At 42.6% G+C, this 25,853-nt stretch overlaps 1 protein-coding gene across 1 annotated transcript; it reads right to left on the reverse strand.

Annotated features, from left to right (window-relative positions):
• Positions 1–24,589, reverse strand: Rimkla (ribosomal modification protein rimK like family member A). The gene is made up of 5 exons (XM_070017002.1): positions 24,427–24,589; positions 12,953–13,183; positions 7,911–7,997; positions 4,779–4,982; positions 1–1,939 (listed from the first exon to the last, which is right to left on the reverse strand). Exons 1-5 carry the CDS (start codon positions 24,587–24,589, stop codon positions 1,482–1,484), a joined length of 1,143 nt encoding a protein of 380 aa, XP_069873103.1. The 3' UTR covers positions 1–1,481.
• Positions 24,590–25,853: the final 1,264 nt, after the last annotated feature.

Here is a 25,853-nt window from a genome sequence, read left to right on the forward strand (position 1 = left end):
AGTAGTTAAGTGTCAGTTATAGAGCGAAAAAGTTGAGCAAGAGCACAAGGCCCGAGTTCAAGCTCCAATACCAGCACAAAAACAAATAGACAAACAAAACCAAAAATCCAACTATAAGATTTTGAGGCCTCTTTCTTTCAGGGATTCAGTGAAAACCCTACAGAGGGATTCTAAATGTTCTTGACAGATGCACATCATAGCTCAAGAGTATGGTCTCCCCAGGAAATAACTCCAATGATGGTAACCTTGAATATATATGTTCTAGTATATTTGGTCCTTGGTTGTTTTCAGTTATAGTTCATATAAACAGAGACAGGAAATTCTGTCTCCATGTTTTCTCCCAAGGGAAGGATCTCATCTATTGCTTTAAAGAGTTGAAATTAGAATCACTTGGTGTCATTTCTATTTTAGCCTCACAGAAAAAATGTGTAATGATAATTCCTGATAACTCAGGCTCCCCAGTTTGAAAAAAATAGGCAAGGACAGGTTTCTGAAGCCTGGAGTCGAAAGGCAAGGGTATGGAATGTGTTTCCAATAGCTATACCTAACTCAACAGGCCAATACCAACCCATTCAGAAAACCTCCTGCAGCTAATACAGAGTGGGGAAGAATGATTATCTTCCAGTATGTTTTTGTGGTAAAAAACCACTGGCTCTGGGTGACAAATGAACAGAGTCCATTGAAGAGAGGTCCTGAGTGCTAGATTCTAGTACACTTAGCCACTAGCTCACTGAAGTGCATTTCTAGCTGAGGTCAAAGGCAGCAAAGGTGCAAGAAGCTGCTAGAGCTTGCACTGGTTAAAGCAGGTGTATAAATTCCCAGCAGCAAAGCAATTTGTAATCAGGACATAGGCCAATGAGTGAGGTGACGGAATGCTCAATCTCATTCAATGCTGAGGAGGAAGCGCTCTAGAATGCTCTATCCTGAGTGTCAGTGAAATACAGTAGAGATGGTGATAGAAGAACAGAGACTGATTCTCTAAGAGCGCGTGATGTGTGTGGTCATTCTTGGAGCATCCCACATATACAGAGTGAAGAACGCATCACTGCAGTCATGGTCCACCTTGTCTGCACATGCCTCCATCTTGTGATACCTTCTGAGTTCAGGATTTCCAGGAGTCACTCCAAGTTTGTGTTCACTACTGCTACCATCAACAGCAGCATACCCCACAGAGTGGGGTGCCATTATACCCAAGTATTCACAGCAGACACTGGTCTCAAATCGATCAGCTGGGATGTTGTTCTTGGTGAGTATTTTTCTATTAGTCTTTGTAAAAACCACAAAGCTAGGCCATTTGCTTAAATCATCATTAGACAAAAAATGCTGAGTGCCCAGATGGGATTTCTCGTTTCTGTGCAAATGAAATCACATGAGTCCACATTTTACTCACTGGAATCTACTAGGGAAGCAGTAGGATTTGGTTTAAATGCTGCCAAAAAGCAGGAATTCACTTAAGTTTTTAATTCTGAAGCATCCTCTTGTTAATGTTGTAGCCAGGCTCGGGCAGCATGGGGGGGCGGAACCCCCATTGTGTTTGTGGAGGAATCCCGGACCTCTGCCAGTTCAGGCTCACTCTCACTGGAGGTAGACCCATTGTTGATGGTGTAGACGCTGCCTGCAACTCCCTGAGCTGAAGCACAGTCATCTGGCTCATTCTTCTCCCTGGGACTCGACAGTCCTGGGAGGACAGCCATCTTCCCAGTCTGCCTATTTGGCAGTAAGGACATAGTATAGTCAGCAATGATTCCACCCACATCTAAGTTGCATGCCTGGTCAAAAGCTAGAAAGCCAACATTGGCATTTGCCTCACACACCACGAAGGAGCCATCTTCCATAATGAGAAGATCAATGCCACAGAAGTCCATGCCCAGGATATTGGATACCTGAATAGCCAATTGCTTGCCTTGTTCTGTCAGTGGGCACTTGACACCCACACCACCTGAAGGGGAAAGCACAGTGATTTAAAGGTGATACTCATAGATGATACTCATAGATGTATTCAATGACCCAAAGATGATACAGGGAACTGAGTCCTGGTGGCTCACGCTTGTAATCCTAGCTACTTAGGAAACTGAGACCTTAAAGGTATCATGGTTCAAAGCCAGCCTGGACAGGAAAGTCTGTAAGACCCTTATTTCCATTAACCATTAACAAGGTAGACATGGCTAGGTGCTGGTAGCTCATATCTGTAATCCTAGCTACTCAGAAGACTGAGGTCTGAGGGTCACAGTTTAAAGCCAGCTAGGTAGGAAAGTCTGTGAAACTCTTATCTTTAATTAATTATGAAAAAGCCAGAAGCAGAACTGTGGCTTGAGCAGTAAAGTGCTAGCTGTGAGGGGAATAAAAAGGTTTAGGGACAGTGCCCAGGCCCTGAGATCAAGTTCCAGGACCAGCCTCCCCACTCCCCAAGCTAGAAGTGGAGCTGTGGCTCAAGCAGTAGAGTAACTACCTTGAGCAAAAAAGCAAAGGGACAGGACCCGGTGCCTGAGTTGAAGCCACAGTACCAACACACACACACACACACACACACACACACACACACACACACACACACACACACACACACACACACACACACACACACACACACACACACACACACACACACACACACACACACACACACACACACACACACACACACACACACACACACACAGAGTTCTAGATGGAAATCAGACCACATTTTGAGAAAACAATATGGTCATTTCTTTCTAGTCTTAAAAATGCTAATATCCGGAAGTGGCACTGTAGCCCAAGTGGTAGAGTGCTAGCCTTGAGCTGAAGAGTGCAGGGACAGCGCTCAGGCCCAGAGTTCAAGTCCCACGACCAAAAAAAAAAAAAAAAAAAGCTAATATCCTCTGACCCAGCCATCCTATTACTAAGGAAATAGTTTTATGTATGGAAAAAAAAAACTCATGCAAAAAGATGTTAATGTCAGCATTTTTTAAATACAGGAAACTTATGGTCCCTGGTACATAGAAGGCATTCAATAAATACTTGAATAAGGAAATGCATAATTATAATTTAAGTATCTTACAATAGAAGAAAATAGCACATTTAACAACCATGGCTACTACTGCTCATAGGAAGTTATAATCCCATAGGAAAGCACTTTGAAGCATTAAAATGGTACAGTGTGATAAGAATAATGCAAAAGGATGTTTGTTAAAGACCGGGGAAAATGATGTCAAAATGTTAATGGTGGTTATCTCTAGTTGTAATAAATAACGTTTTTTCACTTCTGCTGAATGTTCTAAACTTTCTAATTCATTTTAGGATTAGAAAAAAAAACATTGATTTTTTTTTTTTTAGAAAAAACTCAGAGCCTTACAGTCTCCCTTGGCTTTTTCAAAGGGTGGTACTCTGCCACTTGAGCCATACCTTCACTTAGCTTTTTGCTTGTTAATTAAAGATAAGAGTCTCTCAGCTTTGTCTGCCTGGTCTGATTTTGAACTTCAATCCTCACATTTAAGCCTCCTAAGTAGTTAGGATTACAGGCATGAGCCAATAGTGCCTGGCTGAACATTGATTTTTTTTTTAACAGAAAAATAGAGGATTGTGAGACAAAATGCTGTATTCAAGACAAAAGATCTGATTGTCCTCATCTGTTAAAAAGCTTGATTTTACTTTCTTTCTTTCATCTCTCTGGAAGACTTAACACTTGTATTCTTAGGTCTAGCAACTTTACCTACACACTGTCTTGTCCTGGCTATGATACTGTATAAGGAAAGGGCTATAAAACAGTTTACAAACATCTTATCAGGAAAAGCAATAGAGATACATAATAAACCCATCTGGCTAAGAACCAGTATTCATGACTATAATGCAAATGAACTGAGATTGAACGCTAATGTAGAGAGTACTGAATCTAGCACTGACTCTCCCACCATGCGGTCACATCATCTTACATATTTGCAGAATCATGTATAACCCAATGGCAAAGACTCATCTCTATACAGCAAGTCAACTGAGGAGCTTCTGTGAGACCCAAACACTAATGAAGCAGAACAGAATCAGTGTCTACGTCTCTTTCATAGTCACTGGACTTAGTATTTGCATATGGTGAGTTAAGAAATAATAACTAGGTAGTTTTCCCTTCAAGTTAACAAGGTACGAACTCAGTCAGTGAGGCTGACAATACCTCTTTATGAAGGGGCAAAGAATTTACATCCCTAGAGGGATGAGAGAGAATAAGCTTTACCAATAGCTTCAAGGGATGACATTATGCATTCAACCCTAATACAAACTGCAGCCTTTCTAATAGCATCACACATTTAAGAAAAACACAATTTTCGATTAGAATACAAAGGCAAGTTTGATGTTCTTCCTGCTATGGCTTTGGTTTTTAGACTTCTTAGAATTCTGTCCGAGCTGTTAGACAGCTTCCAACCCCACCTTCCTGCCTCTTTTTTTGCTTGTTTGTTTTTTGGAGGGATTTTTTTTTTTTTTTTGCTTTTGATCCTTCCTTTACAGATGGAATTTGTTTTCAAATGCTAGTCTCAGCACACCCTTGTTTGACTCCCACTGCTAAGCCCTAAAACCTACAGGATAGGGTTCAAACCTCAATGTCTTGCCTCTCCTCTGACCTCTGTCACAACACACTTCCCCTCTCCTGGATTGCTTGCACACATAGGAAATGCTCATTTCTCATTCTTCTCTCTGAGATCCTGGTGCCTATCAGAGAGTCTGGCAGGATCAGAAGTCCAACAGCCTAGTGAAATGCCCTGGTGGCCTTCCTTGGGAAACAGTTCCACTCCACTACCCTTGTATCTTACCGAGAGAGCAGTTGCTCTGCATCCGTCCATCTGTGGAGCAGCGCAGCATGGAGCCTATCACTTGGCCCCCTACCACCACCACCCGGATGTCCTTCCCATGGGATTCCTTCACATACTTCTGGAACAGGTAGGGCACATCATGGCGGACCAGATGGCAGATGTCTGAGAGGTGATGTTTATCTCTTGCTAGAAAAACAGCTTTTCCTTTAAGAAGAAAGATGAAGAGCAAGAGAAAGGGTTAGAGAAGCCTGGGGCTTTCATCCTTGTCACCCTGACTCCCTATGCCAAACAGGAGCCAGCTTCTTTTCACCTTGCTTTGGCCCCCTTTATTTCTCTGATGAGACTCTTGCTTCTTATAAAATAATCATTGAATCTTATTCCCTCTTGATTTTCATCATTTTAATACTATTGATCAGCCAACTTTCCTTTCTTCCTTCCTTCCTTCCTTGTCTTTGAACTCATTCCTTGTAAGCACTGGGATTACAGGTGTGTCCCATTCCCTACTCTTTTTTTTCTTTCAAAAAAGAAATAATAATGTATTCCAGAAATATACAGAACTGGCCAAAACAAAATCCTGGGGATTTAACCAGTTTAGTTCCAAAAGTAGTTAATTAGCACCTCCTATCATCCTTAGGACACTAATTAGGTAGAGTTTATGTCTAGCTCAATTTTTTTAATCCCCAAAACCTTACACTGGGCTTAATACACAGGAAAGATGCTCATCAGTGTTTGTAGAATGTAATTAATTGAACATGGTTTATAGGAATTCTAAGTATGAGTAGAGAGAGAGAGCCAAAAAAGGTAACTATACAACCACATGATAGGCCTTAAAAGGTCTAAGCAATATGTTGTAGGAGCTCAAAGGAGGGAGCTAACGACACATGCTCTTCCTTTTAAGGAGAAATTTAGTTTAGCTATACTCATCTAATTATACACCCATATTTTTGTTGCTTGATTTTAATTTTTATTGGAAGGATGCTCTCACTGGTGCTTGAACCCACAGCCTGAATGTTTTCTTTATTTTTCACTCAAGGCTGGTGCTCTACCATTTGAGCCACACCTCCATTTTCTGCTCTTTGGTGGCTAAGTAGAGAAAAGAGTCTCATGGACTTCCTTGCACAGGATGCCTTTGAACCTCAGTCTTCAGATCTCAATGTAAATCCTCAGATCTCAGCCTCTTGAGTAGTAGTTAGGATTACAGGCATGAGCCACCAGTACCTAGGAACAATTTTATTTTCTGTTTTAATCACCTATATTTTGAGTTATTCAGAATCTTTTTCCCATTTGCATATTAGATGACAGAACTGAGGAAGGGTTCCTAGTAGGTTTGCTCACAAATATGACATGGACATGTCCAGACTGGGCATTCTTTTCAGCAAAAATGGAACAATGAGATGTTTTCTCAAGTTGCCTGTTACCATTACAGAGGGAGTGAAAGGAAGTCTTCTCTGGAGTTTTAATGAAACAGCAATGGGCATCAGTCTCTAGTGGCACAGAAGACTGAAAAGTAACTTTCAAACGTGTCATATCTAGTGCAATCATTTCTGAAGTGACTGGACCCAGATACTCAATAGAATTGGAGAAGTAGGGACAAAAGAGGAGGTCCAAGTGGTGGGTTATGGGAGGATGTGTGTGCAGTCAATGGGCAGTCGGTGTCTATTGGAGAGGGTCCCACAGGGCACAGGGCAAACAGGAAAGGCTCAGTAAATGGGCACAGTGCAACATCTGACTTGTTCCAAGTCTCAACCATGAGTGGAGATGTAAGCAGTTAGGCATTTGGCACCAGATCTGGAATCTAATAGCAGATGGCTGGATCTCAGAGGCACTGGGCTTCTCTGAACAACAATAGGAGTTTCAGTAGAGATAGGCTAGGGATTGGCTCCTAGTACAGAAGTCCTGATGGAGCATAGTCAGCAGTAAAAAAAATGCATTTAAGCCAAGGAGATTTAAAAAAAAAGAAAGGAGAGGCCCTGAGATTAGTTGGTAATAATTTATGCAACAGCCACACTGTTTCCTTCTTTCCTTTCTCCCTCCCTCCCTCCTTCCTTCCTTCCTTCCTTCCTTCCTTCCTTCCTTCCTTCCTTCCTTCCTTCCTTCCTTTCTTCCTTCCCTCCTTCCTTCCTTCCTTTGCTTGCTTCATTTCTTTCTTTTTGACAGTAGACAATACTGGGACTTGAACACAGGGCCTTGCTGACAGTAGTCTTTTTTAAAAAATAAGTTTTTTATTGTGAAAATACTGTACAGAGGGGTTACAATTACATGAGCAAGGTAATGAGTGCATTTCTTATCAAGCATTGTTGCCTCCTCCTTTGTTTTCCCCTACCATCCCTTCCCTTCCAGCTCCACAACTATACTCCCCCTCAACCCCAAATTGCAAAGTTTGTTTTTTGACATAGTGTCTGTCTTGTACATCTCATTGTTGCAATGGGTCAACCTGTATCCCTATTTAACTTAAACTAATAACTTGAGGAGGTTATTTGTTTGTTTGTTTGTTTTGCTAGTCCTGGGGCTCGAACAATCCTTGAGCACTGTCCTGAGCTTCTTTTGCTCAAGGCTAGCACTCTATCGCTTGAGCCACAGTGCCACTTTCAGCTTTTTCTATGTACGTGGTACTGAAGAATGGAACCCAGGACTTTATACATGCAAAGCAAGCACTCTACCATTAAGCCACATTCCCATCCCCTGAGGAGATTATTAGTATATTATTGAAGGCTCATGCCTAATAATCCTAGCTATTCAGGAGGTTGAGCTATGGAAGGCATGCTTTGGAACCAGCTCAGTCAGACAAAACCAAGAGACTTATCTTCAATTAGCCAACACAAAGTTGGAGCAGAGGTGTGGCTGAAGTAGTAGAGCTTCAGTTGAAAGCCCAAAAGCCAAGTGAGAGCAAGAGGCCCTGAGTTCAAGCCCCAATATCAGCAAAAATATAAATAAATAAATATTAAATTAAATTTAAAAGGAAACTAATTAGTCAAGCCAGGAGTCTGTTGTAATCATCTAAGGAGAGATGGGAGGATCTAACAAAAGCAAGGACAGAGGGGGCTCAGAGAGGAGAAACATTGCTAAGTCCTTATATAGCACCCTTATTGGTTGGGTGACAGATTACCCAGGAAGCCCAGGAGCAGCACTGACCCTGGTGGCCTCGTGTGCTCTTCACCACAACGGGGTAGCCCAGGGGCTCAGCTTCATCAATCATTTTTGAGAAGTCTTCATGGCCACCTGCCAAGAGAAAACAAGAGTCAAGAAGGTATTAAAACAAGGAGATTTTAGAAAAAGAAAGAAGGAAGTGCATTGAGATTAGTTGACAATTTATGCAATAGCTACATTTTCCTTCCTTCCTTCCTTCCTTCCTTCCATCCTTCCTTCCTTCCTGTACTAGGACTTGAAGTAGGTGTTAGGTATTGCAGCAGTGGTTGGCCCAGCACTGCCCCCTCTGGAAAGTCTCCAGAGGCTGAGTGTCTCTGAGTAAATTAATGCAAAGATAATCCATTTCCTCACACAAAGGAAAGGAAATCAACTTTAAAAAAATGTTTTCAAGAGTCTAATGTGGGGCTGGGAAGGTGGCTCAGTGGTAGAGGGCTTGCCTTGCATGCGTGAGGCCCTGGGTTCAATTCCTTAGCACCACATAAGCAGAAAAGGCCGCAAGTGGCGCTGTGGCTCAAGTGGTAGAGTGATAGCCTTGAGCTGAAGAGCTGAGGGACAGTGCCCAGGCCCAGAGTTCAGGCCCCATGACTGACAAGAGAGAGAGAGAGAGAGAGAGAGAGAGAGTCTAATGTTTAGGGAAACTTAAAATGAACAGCTAAATTGTGCATCAAATAGGAACTATCCCTACATGCCCAGAGTCCCCACACATGCATACCCTACCCCATTATCAACTTTCACAACCAGGGAAGTACATTTGTCAGAACTGCATCATTATCAGCCAGAGCCTGTAGTTTATATTGGGGTTTGCTTTTGGTGTGTATTCCATGGAGTTGGACAACTACATAAAGACATGAACCCACCATCAGAGTACCATGTAGAGTTGCACTGCCCCAACAATCCTAGCTGCTCTGTTGACTCAACTCTCCCCAAGGAAACCATGCTGGGAAGACCACCATCCTGTGCCAGTACTGGGGCTTGAACTCAGTGCTCTTGCATGGCTTTTTTACTCTGGGCTGGCACTCTACCACTTGAGCCACATCTCCATTGGGAGACCACCATTTATCAAGCACTTTCTAAAGGCTGTACCTGCTCCACATCTATTAACCTTGACAACAATCATACAGGAGGCAGTTTCCTCTTCACAGTAACTAGAGGAAGTAGGGTTCTAGCCTGTTCCAATAGTCCCACTGCCTGGAAACACCTCTTGTTGCTATCCCTCTTGTAGTATAATCATTGATTATACTACAGTGACTATAATGAGGTCTCTTTCCTGTGATTATGTTAATAATCAGGTGAGCCACTTAAAAGACAATAAATCAGCCAGGTGACAGTGGATCATGCCTATAATCCTTGTTACTCAGGAGGCTGAGATCTATGGATCAGTTTGAAACTAGCTCAAGAAGAAAAGTCCATGAGACTCTTATCTCCAATTAACCACCACCAAAAAAGAAAAAGTCACTGAAGCTTGAAGGTAATTCCCAAATGACAGCCCCAGCTGACTCCTTGATTTCAACCTGACACCTTGAACAGAGAACTGAGTATGCTGTGGCTGCTTCTGACCTAGGATCTGTGAGATAATCAGTGAACATTACATTAAGCCACAATGTGTTTAATAGTTGTTAGGAAGTGGTAGGAAACCAAAACCCAAGGAGACTAAGCCTGGATATTGGCTTCTCCCAAAGTGAAAGGATCTCTCTACAGTCTAAACTGGTCCCTCTATACCTGTTGGGCCTTAATTTTATAATATGAATAATAATGTGCATGAAAGTCTTTCTAAGTTGTTCTATATGCTTCCTTGGCTTCCTGTACATACTATATTGAGCATTCCTTTTCCTTGATAACTTAATCAATACTAACACACATGTCATAATAAATGCCCTAAGGTACCACATTTGTCCTCTAACTGCACTCAACTAGCACACTTACTGGTTCTTGGATCTGTTATTGTATTATTTTGTTTTCTTTGTGCCAGTCCTAGGACTTGAACTCAAGGCCTGGGCACTGTCCTTGAGCTTTTTTGCTCAAGGCTAGGACTCTGCCTTGAGTCACAGCTCCACTTCTGGCTTTTTGCTGGTTAATTGGAGATAAGAGTCTCACAGACTCCTCTCTGGGCTAGCTTCCAACTTAAATCCTCAGACCTCCCTCCTGAGTAGCAAGAATTACAGGCGTGAGTCCAGTGTGGATCTGGTTTGAATGGTCGCCAGCCTCCTTGCTATTCAGACACTAACCAATACTTGTCACTGCTGTCAGCACAGGGAGCCTCTCTTCGTACTTCCCCTCTCAAAGGACTTATAAAGGACAGAACAGCTTGTGAGATAATTTTTCCCACACAGGGAAAAGTAGGACCTGGATCACAGTGTGAAGAGCTTTTCTACCCATTAAGTGAGTAACATTGGATCTGTGTTGGGACTTGTGACACACATTGGGGTTGCTCAGAGGCCCTTTCAGTTTGCTTCCTAGTTCTCAAAACAGTGCTGATGTTTTATAGGTGCATTAGTTGGCATATTAGTTTTCTGTTTCTGCTGTAACAAATTACAACTTGGCAGGTTAAACAACACAAACCTATCATTTTACAGTTCTATAGTTACAGGTCTGAAATGGGTTTCCCTAACATCAAGGTGCCAGCAGGCTGCAGTCCTAGGGGAGAATCTGTTTCTTTCCTTTTCCAGCTTTTACAAGCTGTGCTCATTCTTTGGCTCTTGGCCTTCTTCCATCTCCAAAGCCAACAATGACAGAGTCCTTATAGCTTATCTTTTCTTCCTTCTTACATGAGCGCATGTCCCTCTGATCCTCTTTTCTGCCTCCTCCTTCTACTTTTAAGAACATTGATAACATTGGGCCCACCTGGCTAATTCAGGATAACTTCCCGCTTGGGGTGTATATGCACACACCAGTCCTGGGACTTGAACTCAGGGCTGGGGTGCTGTCCTTGAGCAGTATTGTTCAAAGTTAGTGCTCTACCACTTGAGCTCAGATCTACTTCTGGCTTTTTGGTGGTTAATTGAAAATAGTAGTCTCATGACTTTACTGCCTGGACTAGCTTTGAACTGTGATCCTCAGATCTCAACCTCCTGAGTAGTTAGGATTATAGGTGTGACCCACTAGTGCCTGGGTAACCTGTCTATTTTGAAGTCATCTAATTAACAAACTTAACTCCATTTGCGACCATTTTTGTTGTTTGAGACAGCTTCTTACTATGGAACCCAGGCTGGCCTTGACCACATGATCTTTTTGCCTCAGCCTCCCTAGTGCTGAGATTACAGGCATGAACCACCATACCTGTGATCCCACTTGCAACCTTAATTCCTTTTTGTTTTGTAACCTAGAATACTCATAGTTCCAGGGATTAAGAAATAGGCATCTTTGGAAAGTTGTTATTCTGCCCACCACATGAATAGTAACAAGACTTGTCTTGTTCACAAAAATGCTAATGATTTATTTTGAAGTGAGGAGACACTGTAAGTGACTAGAGGCTAGAGGACTCCTCAGGAGAAGTATCCCATTGATACATTTCTTTCTTTCTTTCTTTCTTTCTTTCTTTCTTTCTTTCTTTCTTTCTTTCTTTCTTTCTTTCTTTCTTTCTTTCTTTCTTTCTTTCTTTTGTTGGTCATGGGGCTTGAACTCTGGCACTGTCCCTCAGCTCTTCAGCTCCAAGCTCTACCACTTGAGCCACAGCACCTCTTCCAGTTTTCTGGTGGTTAATTGGACATAAGAGTCTCATGGACTTTCCTGCCCGGACTGGCTTTGAACTGTGATCCTCAGATCTCAGCCTCCTCAATAGGTAGGATTACAGATGTGAGCCACCAGTACCTGGCTCATTTAATTACTTTCTAGCCATCTTTTTCCTTCTCTAACAGTGCAGTGAGAGAGGAGTCTTAATCGAAGATCAGCTCTGCCCCTGAACCTTAGATCCATTTTCTGTCATCATTTTAGGGACCTTAGAAGGTTCCCTTTCAAGCCAGGTGCTGGTGGCTCATGCCTATAATCCTAGTTACTCAGGAGGCTGAGATCTGAGGATTGCGGTTCGAAGCAGGAAAGTCCATGAGACTTATCTTCAGTTAACCACCAAAAAGGTTGAGTGAAAAAATCTAAGGAACAGCACCCAGGTCTTGAGTTCAAGTCCCAGTTCCAGCACAAAAATTCTCTCATTATTTAAATTTAAAACTATTTTTTAAAATAAATAAATAAATGAACAAGTAAAAGCTTCCCTATCTTCAACCTCCTCATTCCACTTCCATCAATATTTTACACATGCTTAGTTCTCGCCCATCTTAAACAAATGAAGTCCCCATTCCTGGGCCCTGTTCTTCTCAATAAGATGGCCCACATAAGATTCACTGTGACTCTGGCTAGCCACTCCCCTGGCTATAATCCTCTAATAACTTCCTGTTAACTTCCAGTTAACTCTTTCTCCTTCACATACTGTATATGGCACCTTCTTATCTTTGCCATCTTACATCTCTCAGTTCTCTCTCCCTCTCTTTTTCTCTCCTTGTCTTCCCCTCTACCCCCTTTTTCTTCTTTCTTCTCTCCCCTGCCTTTCTCCATTCTACAGCTACTGGCAACACTATCAGGTCATGTTTCCTCTTACTGTTAGGCCTTTCTGTAATCTGTTCCCTGTTTCAGGAACCCTTCTTTCATTGAGATAATTTCAGCTTAGTTGATGATATTATATCTTTTAGGAAGTGTTTTAAACTGCATTAGGAGTTCTCCTATGTACTCCTGCACTAGCCAGGACCATCACCTCTTCTATGACGTTGACCACACCACACTAAGGTTTCCTGGGAATGCCTTGGGGACAAGACTCTGATAGCCCCAGGGTATCACTGATTGCTGGCATGTAGTGAATGACTTATAGAAAGAAGCCAAGACATTTCAAACAGAAGGCATGGCTAGCATATAGCTTCAAGACATTGTATCACTTTATTGATAAACAACAAGAGATATTGAAAGATTTCTAGGGGGGAAAAAGCTCAGAGATGCAGGTAGTTTGGACACAGAAGTTCCAACTGTATTTCAAGGGGACTCACCATAGGAGAAAGTATCTGGCATGGGGACCCCATGTCCAGCCAGCTCTTGAAATGTCCAGAACTTATTGATGCAGTTTAAGATGCTCTGAGAGCGGTTGACCAAGCGGCAGCCCAGCTTTTCTAGGTGTCTCAGGACGGTGATGTCGCTGTCTGACTGTATAGAGGGGGTGGACACTCGCACAACCACCACATCTGGAAAGGTGGTGAGGGCCTTCTGGTTCAGCTGCAGGCCTGCAATCAAGGACTAAAGTGAGCTCCGCACTTGCCAGTGTTCAGTCCAGCTGAAGACCTGCTTCCACGGGTCCTCAGTCTGCATCTGGCAGGGACAGAGTCTCAAGAGCAGCCATCTGAACATCCCAGGGTGTCACCAAAGAGTTCTACAGTCAGCCTATTCTCCAAACAAGTAGCAGAGCATGGTTATGAGGAAGCACAAAAAGATGGAAGAAAGAAAAACGAAAGCTGCATACCGAGAACAATACAAGTTAAAAGAATCCAGAGGAGGGAGGCAACCTGCTCCCCTCTCCCATACAGAACCAAACATAAAGTCTGAAGACTCTATGGAAAGGCAACAGTGTCACTTACTTTGAGAATCCCTGCCACTTTTTTAGGATTTAACATCTAGAGAAAAAGTGTGATGACTGGATGGAGGATTATACAACCATGTAAATGATTTTATTTTATTCTTGTTTTTTTTTCTTTTTCTGTCAGTTGTGGGACTTGAACTCAGGGCCTTGGCACTATTCTTGAGTTTTTCTGCTCAAGACTAGTGTTCTACCACTTTGAGCCATAGCACCACCTCTGGTTTTCTGGTGGTTCATTGGAGATAAGAGTCTCAGGGACTTTCTTGCCTAGGCTGGATTCGAACTGCAGTTCTCAGATCTCAGCTTCCTGTGTAGCTAGGATTACAGGCATGAGCCACCAGGGCCTACTGATGATTTTATTTTAAAGTGGGGGTCTCATGATGAAGCCCAGGCTGGCCTCGAACTTGATGTCCCTCTTGCCTCAGTGTTCCAAGTACTCAGATTATAAGCATGCACCACTACACCAGCTAAAGGATCTTAGGAATATATTCTTCTATATCTAATGTACAAATGTCAATATTAAGTGGAAAAATAGGATTCCAAATGACAAATAATGCATTATCATCTCAACTATATAGACAGATGCAAGTTGGAAAAGGCTAGAAAAAAATATTTTAATAGTGGGTAAGGAGATTACAGTAATTGCTTCTTTATATTTTATATTCATTTGTATTTTCCAGAATTTTTCCAAGTTCATATTCCCTTTAGAACAAAAACAAACTTAAAAAAATCCAATCTACTAAAAATCAATTCAGTAGTCAACAAACTCAATATTCAAAATTAAATAAGATTAATTGAAGGCTAAAACAATATGTACAGCAAAAAGAAGCTGTTTTACCCTGGATTCAGTGGAGGTATTAGGATAATGTAAAGACTCAGATGAAGCTGAGTCCAGTCTTCAAGCTACTGAAGGACTTCTGTGTAGAAGAATTATTTGGCTTGTCTTCAACGACTTCAAGAGGTAGGGCTAGCCGCAAGAGCATTATTTTGTCTGTGTGTTCTCTGCTGAATCCAGCCTTTGGAACAATGCCTGGTGCATGGTAGACACTCAGTGTTTGTTGAGTTGAACAGAAGCTGTAGGGATATAGGCGTGGGCTCAATAAAAGGGACATTCTTCCACTGCCTAAGAATGGAATGGCCAAGGCTTACTGGTCACTCAACAATGGTACAGCAGGAAGCAATGACTGGAGACGCCCATGCAGCCTGCTTGGGGTCACACAGGCCTCACATCCTCTGGGGTGCCTAATCCTAAAGTAATCACCTGGGGATGGAAAGATGGAGAGAGGACATGGGTTACATTGGGTCATAAAATGTGAGTTCAAGAAATTCTTTGGTTTCTCTTCATGAACCTTAAGGGAGTTTCCAAAATGTTTTGAAGTCTTTGAAGTCTTTTTTTTCCTCCTTTCTCTCTTCAATTCTGGAGTTTAAAATCAGGGCCTACTAGGCAAGGATCCTACCATTCTGCTAACTTGTAAAACAATTGACAAAATTCTGTTATAGGCTTTGTGTCTTCTATTTCATGAAGGGTATTTTGCACACTCAGGTTAATGAAGTTAATAATTTCTCCATCAGAAATGAATAATATCAACACCAAAGCTCTCAGTTGAGCAAAAAGAGAAAAACTCTATGCATACAAATAAAAACAAAGAACAAAACACTCATAAAACAACAAATTAGTATCCGAGGTACAGAGATGGGGGTATTAAGATATATTTTTCATAGTCACTTGCTGATAGTGTAAACTATGGGAAGGAAGTGCAACCGAATTCTTAGGCATGATTTATAAAGAATATTCAGGCCATCTTTACTTTGCCATCAGACAGTATCATTTATGCTTGCTTTTGTTGTCTTGAAAAACTCTTGTACTGTTTACAAGCCTTTGGGGGAAATTATAAAAGTGGTGAGGTGTGGGGGAAGTTGATTCTATGTAGTCTCCTCAAAATTGGTAGAAAAAAAAGAAAAGTAGCCAGGTTGATGCACACGATGAATCAATACAGAATACCCAGGACAGTATCACACAGTGAATAATATATGCAGAGATGCTTTGAAAACCATAAACCACTATACATATGCAAGGCACTGCCATTATTATTACATACATTCTACTAAAGCAAGGTAGGACAATTTTATGGAGTTTTTTTTTTAAACCACCTAATGAGTAAAAACAGCTTTGCAACGGAAAAGTGACCTTGAGAAGCAAGAAGCGGCAAAAAACATCTAGCTTTCAAATCCCAACACGAGGCCACAGACAAACAGACTTCTACAGGGGAGGAAAAAAAGTTCAATCCACTTCTAGAATACCAACCACAAGTGCACAGAGACAGCTCAGCCTCAACAAGCAAGTTCACGTACACCTAGGAAGTCTTACCAGGACTTTGTCTCTCTTCTCCAAAGGTATATCTTTGGGCCTGGCTCATTCCAACTGAAGCCTTTAATAAATGAAGAATGGAATGGGTTAAAGTGGAGCCCAAAAGGCTCTACCATGCAGTAAGACATGTCTGGTGTCTGACTCTGTGCTGTTGGCTAGTCCTATGCAGAGGAACCTGACAGGTATAGGGTTCATCTGCAAAGCTAATTACACCAACCTTCAAGGTGCCTTCAGTGAGAGCACTAGCTACACATGGCTAAGAATCATGTGGATTAAAGATTGATCCTTAGAGAGGCCTATCTCTGGATTATGAGATATTAAACAGCTTAAGTAATCTCTGCCCTCTCTCCACAGTAGCAACTCCTTTCAGGGAAGGGCCGATTAGTTCAAGATGGAGCTTATTTAACACATCACTTTTCCCAGAATTCTTTACAACCCCACTGTGACCTGCAGTCTGCAAGCCAAGAAAATGAAGAGCTGGCTACAGGACATGAGGATAGGGCTCTGTTTGACTGCAGTGAATCAAATGAGAACTCCAGCAATGAGTAGTTCTTGCCTTCAACCACCAAGACTCTTCACTTTAACCTGGGGAAGTGAAAAGAAGCTGAGCTGCTTCTGGGATATTTGCTTCTTGAGGATTTGACCGTCAATGTCATGGCATTTACATAAAACTGATACGTGATGGGTCACCACCAAACTCCTGGATTGGGTCTGAGATTTATTATGTTTAGCCTCAAACTATTTTGGTTTTGAAAACAGACAAGTGAAAACCTGGAAATGATCACTCTATACCCAAAAAGGTCAGATAGTGGGGGAGGGAAAGATCAGACCTCAAATGAGTCAATAAAATGGCCAATCTAGTCTAAACTCTTTTAAAAAAAAAAAGAAAAGAAAAATCAATATTTTTTGCATATTACTTCTAACAAGAACAATCTACTTTTATGAGTAATTTTGTTCTGATTTCTTTCTGAATGCACTACTTGATTATGGCTTTCTCTTTTATTTGGAAACAAGATAGAAATATGCCTAGGCCTGGTGGCACATATCCAGCATGCAGGAGACAGAGGTAAGTGAATTGCAAGTTTGACACCAACCTGGGCTACAGAGTAAGATTCTGTCTCAAAAAAGTGGGAGAGGGGGTGATTTTTTTTCCCTAAAGAGTTGGGTCTGTTTGCTTTTTATTTATGTTTAGTTTTAGTATTTTGTCAGTGAGGCTTGAACTCAGGGCCTGGGCACTGTCCCCAATCCTCTTTGTGCTCAAGGATAGTGCTCTACCACTTGCACCATAGCACCACTTCATCTTTGAGTGGCTAACTAGAGGGGAGTCTCACGGGGACTTTTCTGCCTGGGCTGCCTTTGAACTGTGATCCTCAGATCTCAGCCTCCTGAGTAGCTAAAATTACAAGCATGTCTGGCTACTTTTTTTTTAACGTGGTCCTGAGGAATTGAACCCAGGGCCTCATGCATGCTAGGCAAGCACTCTACCACTAACCCACCTTCCCAGCCCCTACTTTTTGTTTTTTATAACTCATATATTAGGATAAATTAAGTTATGTAAAATCAGACTTTGCATTTGTAGCTATAATAGCAGAGAAATGCACTTTATAGCAAAGAGAAATAGCTTTAGTGTGATATAAGTCATTTTTAGAAAACAGAGCTCTAAAACTTAAAAAAAAAACCTCAATCATTTGATAGTATTTTCGAAATAGCACATAGTAATAAAAGGTGCTGTGATTCAGATTTCATCCTGGCCAGGATTTTTCTTGAGCATCTGTTATATTTTAGGTACTTTGATAAGAACTTACACATCTTTTCTCATTTAGAGGCCTCTTCTAATACAGATCATTAGGATAGGTTTGACTGTAAATGCCTTGGTATTTATATAAAACTGATGCATGATGAACTATTGCCCTCCCAAACCTGTGCACATATCACTCATTTGCAGACATACAAACATCCTTCGCTTTACAGAAGAAAGCATCAAAACTATACTGGTTTCCTATACACTAGGGGGAAAAAAGCCTTCATGTACACAGTAAGTACAATGTAAGGAAGTGGCAGGAGAGTGCAAATGCAGCATGAGAATAAACAAGGATCTACTTCACTACCTCACAGGACTCTTACATTTTTAGCAGAATCATGGCCATTGTGGATTCTCCCAGAGATGATCAAAAATGGATCCCTTCATCTTTTCACTGTGTCCCACTCCCTTTTTAATCTTATCTAGTGTAAAAGCCCAGATCCTTCAGTGACCCACAAAGCCCTACAAATGTGCTCACCTCTCCACCCTCCTCTCTGACTTCTCCCCTACTTTCTGCCCCTCTGCTTACTCTGCTTACAAAGAAACCATGTTGGTTTCTTTGCTCTCTTCTCCAGCCTAAACAGCTCTATCCCCAGCAGCTGGAAGGCATGCTTTCTTAATTCCTTCAGGTCTTCTGTAGAATATTACCTTTGGGTGAGGACAACCTCAGCCACCCTAAAGTTGCCACCCCCTTCTTTTCTCTCTTCCCTTAGCTTTTCTCACCAATATATTATATGCCTTACTTGTCTTATTTATATTCTAACCACCTAGAATGTAATCTGGACAGGGGGACATTTCTGGATCTTTTCTTCTGTCATATAGAACAGTATGCAGTCAGTGGACTTTTGTTGACAGCTAACAAACAAATTATAAAATTATAATAATGTGGCAAGACCACATCTATTCTTTCTGCCTCTACATTTCCACTGCCTCTCACACTGCCTGAGTAGATTCTCAATGAGTAACTGTTGAATGAAATAAATTAATGGAATGAAGAAACAGGATTGTTAGTAACACAAAGTAATTGAAATTTATCACTTATTCATAATAGTCTTGAGTTAACTTTTTTTTAATGCCAGTACTAGTACTTGAACTCAGGGTCTTGGTGCTATACCTTAGCTTTTTCTCTCAAGGCTGTGCTCTACCACTTGAGCCACAGCTCTGCTTGTGGCTTTTTGTTGGTTAATTGGAGATAAGTCTTACAGAGTTTCCTGCCATGCTGCAAACCTCAATCCTGACATCTTAGCCTCTTAAGTAGCTAGGATTATAGGCATGAGCCACTGGCATCCAGCTGAGTTAACTTTTGGATAGTGAAAGATCAAATAGAAATAGGTCAAGAGCTTTAGATCATTATGGGGGTTTGTGTTGATCAATATAAACCTTGAATAAGAAAAATCATTCTGGGACAGTGGGAGGGGTTAGCCAGGGAAGTAACTGGAGTAAGGAGAGGAGACCAGCACTGATGCAGCTGGATGTTGATGGATTTCCTGCTAGTGAGGGAAGTGACAAGGAGCTGTGATGAGTAAGGATGACAGGACATCTCTGAGTTATGGGTATAGCGCTTCCACCAGGCAAACCTAAGAAATATGGTGAAATGTTATGGGGGCATCAACAGGTGGTTTGGAAATCTATGAGTAGGGCTTTGAGAACCACAAATTTACCAGCTCTAAAACACGTCTCCAAAGTACTGTTAGAAACATAATATGAACATTCAATCTATCCTCCATTCTTGAGGTCAACCTGCAGATGTTAACTGTGGGCCTTGGGGTAAAGAAATCTATGCAGAGCCCACATCATTTTGGGGGATTTTAGATGGTAGATGTTTCACCCCCTTTTTGATTTTCTACTAGTGCTATACAGTAGTGTTTCTGGGATTAGCAGGTGTCAAACACAGGCCTTTAGTAGAACTCACAGCTAAAGGTTAAGCACTCCTGCCCAATTACTTGACACGCTGAAGCACAGATCTCAAGTTTGAGGCCAGCCCGGGCAACTTAGACTCTGTCTCAAAAGAAAAAATAAAAAGGACAAGGAATATAGTTTGGCAATAGGAGTACTTGTCTTGCATATATGAGGAGCTGGATTCAATCCTCAATACTTCAGAAGGGGGAAAAAAAAAGAATCTGACTTAGGAATTGTTGTATGGGACTGGGGTTATAACCCAGTGGTAGAGCGTTTGCCTATGACATTCAAGGCCCTTGGTTTTAATCCCTAGCACTACTGGGTGGGCGGGAGGGGGGAATCCATATAGAACACTAAAGTTTTAGCTCTGAAAGTAAGAGCAGGAATGCTGAGTCATCTACTCTAAAGCAAAAAGTGTAACACAACCTCATTTCTTGGGTCAGACTCATTTTATATCTTCTATCTGTCCCTGGGTTTGTGACTGGACTTATTTCTGGAGCCAGGTAATGATTCAGACCTGTGCAAGGTCAAAGAACTTAATTCTCACTAGTGAACCTGTCCTCGTATAATGGCTCATCACAAACACATTTACACACACAATCATGATCTCCCAAACACAGATGCTAACTACTTGGTAAATAAAAGTCTCATATGCCCCAAATTAGCTTTTATGACTCTTTACTCGGTCATCAACAAACATGAAGATCTACTATGTACAAAGGAATCCTGTTGTTCAAGGGGAGAAGAGATATAAACTTTGCAGGCAGATAAAAATTCCAATAAATTATGCTGAGTGCTATTTTAAAAGTAATAACAATATTATTTGGCAGCAGATGACAGAGATGACAGAGATTGACTACCTGGGGACAAAGAAGGGAGCTCGAAAAGGCTTTATGGAGATGATTGACTTATGTGAAGTTTTTTTTTTTATTTTGTTTTGTTTTGGTTAGCCACAGGGCCTGAACTCTGGGCCTGGGCACTGTCCCTCAGCTCTTCAGCTCAAGGCTAGTGCTCTAACACTTGAGGCACAGCACCACTTCTGGCTTTTTCTGCTTATGTGGTACTAAGGAATCGATCCCAGGGCCTCATGCATGCAAGGCAAGCGCTCTACCACTGAGCCACCTTCCCAGACCCTTGTGTGAAGTTTTAAGAGGAAATAAGCTAGGTGTTATAATCCTAGCTACCTAGGAGGCTGAGATCTGAAGATCATGGTTCAAAGTTAGCCCAGACAGAAAAATACATCAGACTTTTATCCCTAATTAACCACCTAAAAGCTAGAAGTGATAGAGCACTAGCATTGAGCAAGAAAGCTAAGGGATAATGCCCAGGCCCTGAGTTCAAACCCCAGTTTCCCTCTCTCTCTCTCTCTCTCTCTCTCTCTCTCTCTCTCTCTCTCTCTCTCTCTCTCTCTCTCTCTCTCTCTCTCTCTCTCTTCTCTCTCTCTCTCTCTCTCTCTCTCTCTCTCTCTCTCTCTCTCTCTCTCTCTCTCTCTCTCTCTCTCTGTTTGGCTCATGCAGAAGGCAGAACAGAAGAGATGAGATTTAGTGCTTAGACTACAATGATTGAGTATTGGTTCTAACTTCAACCAATACTATAAATCCAATGACTCTTATTGGTGTTCATTGGTTGCCATGACTATCATTATTATTATTGGTGCATTTTGATCACATCCACCACTTATCCCTAGAGTTCAGGATAGTTGATAAATATTTTGTTGGATGAATGAGTGATCAAGTGAGTGGAGAATATGAAGTTTCTGAAAGCAGATGGAGATAAACATGATTTTGCTAATGTCATACCCTGAAGAGTGAAAGGAGGATGTTTTCTAGAGGAGCACTTCAGTTACCTGAAGGTCATTCCCCATTCTCTAATGAGCTGGCCCCTCCAAATCTGTATTGGATAGGGTAGCCTACTGGATTAAAAATAATCACAGAACTTTGCATTTGTATAGAATTCTCAGTTTATATGTATAGTAATTTTAAAAATAATTGCAATCTTTGAATTCAAAACTTTCAAGCTCCCATTTGAATATTTCCAGATGTACCCTGAAGTTGTAATCCCTGGTTTTAGGCTCCCATTACCTTCCAAGAAGAAAGGTTCAGGAATGAAATTAAGCAAGTGGCTGAGGCAGAGTCTGCCCATACCTTCCCCATACTACTTCCTTCAAGACAGTCCCACGCTGATATAAAGAAGTGATGGAAATGAGTGAAGGCACAAAGGCTTGGTAAAGGTAGTGCCTTAATTTCTTAAGCTGTAAAATTACTTTGCAAAGTCACTGTTTAGCCTCAGTTTGATTGGATACAGTTCAATTCAACATCTACTCAGACAGCTACTATGGGCTGCCAAGGTCCTAGAGCATGTTTGTCTCCTATGAGTGGGCTGTGAGTGAGGAGATCAGGGAACTGAACTTGGGTTTGCTACAAAGTGCCTGGATGCCATTGACAAAGTCATTTCATCTTTTTGAACCTCAGGTTCATCTTCATAAAATAAAGTAGTTAGAAAACATGATCTCAAAATCCTCTCTAGTCCTCACATCTATAATTCTCAAATAGGGGAATTGTATCATTACAACTCTACATTTCTGAATTTCAAAGCTAGTGAATTCTGTGATTTTTATTTTCCCCCAGAGGAATGCTTTGACTCAGCAAATTGCCAAGAATTTGCTATAGTTTGACTCTAGACAAATCTTGGAAATAGACCTATCTTCGCGAAGTGTTTACTAGGTGTCTATTCTGTGCCACTCATTCAGAAGTATTTGCTAAGCACCTACTATGTGCCAGTTATTCAGAAGTATTTACTGAGTGCCTGCTACATGTCATTAATTATTTCAGTCACAGCACTGAAAAGATCAAGCAGTCACACTTCTCACAGAACTCATTTTCTTGTACTTTAATTCATCCATCCTCATAACAAACAAATCTTTTGACAGCTTCAGACAACAGCAATGGTGATCTAATAGGTTTGTTTTATGTGCTATGATTTGGGCATGGCTACCTCTGAATTAACAACAAAAAAAACTGCGTCAAAAATGCCTATCTTTAATGTCTATTTGTCAAGCAAATAGCTGTGTAGATCTTCTTGAAGTTAAAAAAGAAGTAACTCCTGGTTTGTGAATAGACTGAGATATTTTCACACTTGAATGAATTTCAGTCAACTTTGAGACACTAAAAAGTGATGAAATGTTTTCTGCAGTATTAACTAGAATTTAATTTTTTTCTAGAACTGAGTTTTTAAAGTGAGGTTTTATGCACAGAGAGCATTTGCCCATTCTTATAGAATCCATAATAGGTAAGATTTATAAGGGGGTCTACAAAACAAATATGATGTGATTTCTGGTTACTGTAACTCAAAAAGACAGACATCTTTACAAGCTGTAAAATGAGTAAGCACGCATTCTATGGGTGAAAAAAATTAGATAGCTACTTAACCAGAATCAAGAAAATATAACATTATCCTATTTAAGTATGACACAAATGGAACTTTCAATCTGGAAGACTCTCAACTCTTAGTATCATAAATGAAAACCTTGAACTTCAAAGACTGATCCAGAATGAAGCCAAAGCACTCATGAACAGAAACACTAATAACAATCCAGAACAACTGCAGAGTCTCTGTTCTGGAATCTATTGTACATTAATTAATTGGGAGAGTTTTAGCAAATCAAAGATTGAGAAAATATTCCCTTTGCATGTGAAAGACAACACTTTAGATTAAGTGTAAGGCCCCAGATGTTTGTAGTATATTTCTCCAACAGGCTATACAATCTGATAGCAACATATTGAAGGTTTAGACAAACATACAGATGAAAAATCTACAGCAGATATAGTCCACATAAAAGCAGGTCACATTCAAATTCTCACTTGTTAGTAGCCAGTTCCAAATTTGGAATCCCTTGCCAAAGAAAATTCACAAAGTATGTACCCATTTAACCATATATGGCTGGAATAATATGAATAGTATAGTATGCCAAGAAGTACTTTGACCTGGGAAACTCCTTTTGGTCCTGGACTCTTTGATGGCTGTATACTTTGGAGTGTCCAAACAGCAAGCCAGGGATTGTGAAAAGTTCAAGTCATGGATTCTTTCTTGTGTTAGAAATAATTAAGGCTATCTGAAAACAACCTTTTCAGGTCTAGGTCATACCCCCAAAAAGTCTCTTGGACATAGCAGTAAAGAGATGAGTAAGGTCAGAATGGTGTGTACCTGAAATCCTGGCTGTTCTGGAATCAGGATTCAATACTTGAAGGGAGGAAGATGAGTAAAAGAAAACCCCACCTAAGATCTCCTCTTACATATTACACTGGCAGGTGGCAGATATTCCCATCCACCTTCGGGAATAATCTTCTATGCATACCATTGCTGATGCACCAGATTGCTGGAAAAGTTTCCAAAAGCATCCATCATAATAACAATTTTGCCAACACAGGGCTGGTTTCTTACATCTCATAGTCGAAGCTGACAGGTTATCAGTGCAAGTACAATTTGCAAATCTGGGGTTTATAGCTTTGATTTTTCCTCTGACACCTCCTCTGGCTTTAGGTTGAATTTGTTTTCCCCAGAAAGCAAAGTCCTCTAAGTAAATTGAAACGAGTTCGCAAACCTTGGCCTCAGGGCAGATGGTGGTGATTGAAAGAGTGACCTCTTTAACGGGGTGAGGGGCTTTCTCCACCCCAAGGGGTCTCGCAGGGAGACAGACACAGTCTTGTGGACCCGGTATTGGGGGGCGGGAGGGGAAGAAGGGGTGAAGGCGACTTGGCTGAGCGAGGCCCTGGAGAGCATGCCCACCCTGCCCACCCTCGGGGACCCGGGGGTGGGCTTTGCTCACCGAGGTGGCCACCGATGACGGTGACGGCGATCTGGTCCATGAACACCGCCCGGAAGCGCACGTCCTGCTCGGAGCAGCGCTGCCGGAGGGCGCGCAGGATCTGCACCTGCGGGTAGTCCTCGCGGATGCGCCGGTCCGTGAGGAACCAGATCTGGGAGCACATGGCGGCCAGGGCGGCGGCGGCGCCGGCGCGGCGCAGACCCCTAGACGTCCCCCCTAGACAACCCTTCTGGCAAGACAGGCGTTGGGAGTCCCGGGCGAGCCACCACGGCTCCGCTCCCGCCAGTGCGCCAGGCGCCTCTGCAGCCCTGACCCAGCGAATCTGCCCCGCCGCTCAGCGCCGCCGCCGGCGCGACAGCCAATCAGCGCGCGCCGGTGGGCGCGGGCCGCGCGGCCAGCTGCAGAGGATGCCCCGGCGGGCGGGCGGTGCCCGGGAGAAGCGGGCGGAGGGCCTGGGTCCTGCGGCGGCAGGGGCAGCGGAGCCGGGTGGGGAATCACGGCCGGGTGAGCCGAGCTGCAGCGGCGGCCGGGACGGCGAGGTTGATAGGGGGTGACCAGAGGGGGACAGCCCCCTCCCCCCGGGGGCGTGGCGCTGCTGGCTGGGCTGGGCTGGGCTGGGGCGACCCGGGCGGGAGGGATGGGGCGGCGGCCGAGGGGGAGCAGGGAGGGTGTCTGAGCTCACGAACTTGCGGAGCGCCGCGCGCAGTGCACGCGTGCCCAAGGCGATCCTGAGCGCTCCGGGCGGGGACCACAGCTGCAGACTCCCCCGCCTGGCCTCAGGGGTTTCCCAAATAAGACTCCCAGGCCTGGCGAAGGTCACGCAAGGCTAGGCCCCCGTTTAGACAAGGGAGGTTTCTCTGCCCAAATTCCTGGCCTCAAGACAGAGGCGGGTGTATATGTGGGGGGAGGGGGGCTTAGCAGCCTCTCCTTGAGATAATTTGAAGGTGCACTTCTCAGAGTCTCAGATTTTTTTTATATTAGACACCTTCTCTTAATTTGCATAAGCTCTAGGTCTAGTAACCCCCATATCATCCTCCTCCTCCCCCTCCTCCTCCCCCTCCTCCTCCTCCTCCCCCTCCCTCTCCCCCTCCTCCTCCTCCTCCTCCTCCCCTCCTTCCCCCCCCCCCCTTAGCTAGAAGGTCTACTGACTTGTGTCCCCTCTCTCACTTCCGATCTCACCTCCGTAGGCCACACAACTGAGTCATGTTGAAACACTGTCCTTGATCCGGAGCCATTCGCAAACTCTGCCTGCCAAACAACGGTGTTGGAAGCCTGTTATTCTCTTCTACACAACTGTAGGACTGAAACTGGAGTTGATTTTGGCCGCTCATTTAAAATAGACCTTTTGTTTTGTTTTGTTTTGTTGCTTAACAAAGCAAAGGTAGTTTTTTAGTGTATAGGGAAGTCCAGCGTTGACAACTGAATTG

This window comes from Dipodomys merriami, unplaced genomic scaffold, assembly GCF_024711535.1.
Source record: "Dipodomys merriami isolate MVZ:Mamm:240054 unplaced genomic scaffold, mDipMer1.0.p SCAF_121, whole genome shotgun sequence".
NCBI lineage: Eukaryota > Metazoa > Chordata > Mammalia > Rodentia > Heteromyidae > Dipodomys > Dipodomys merriami.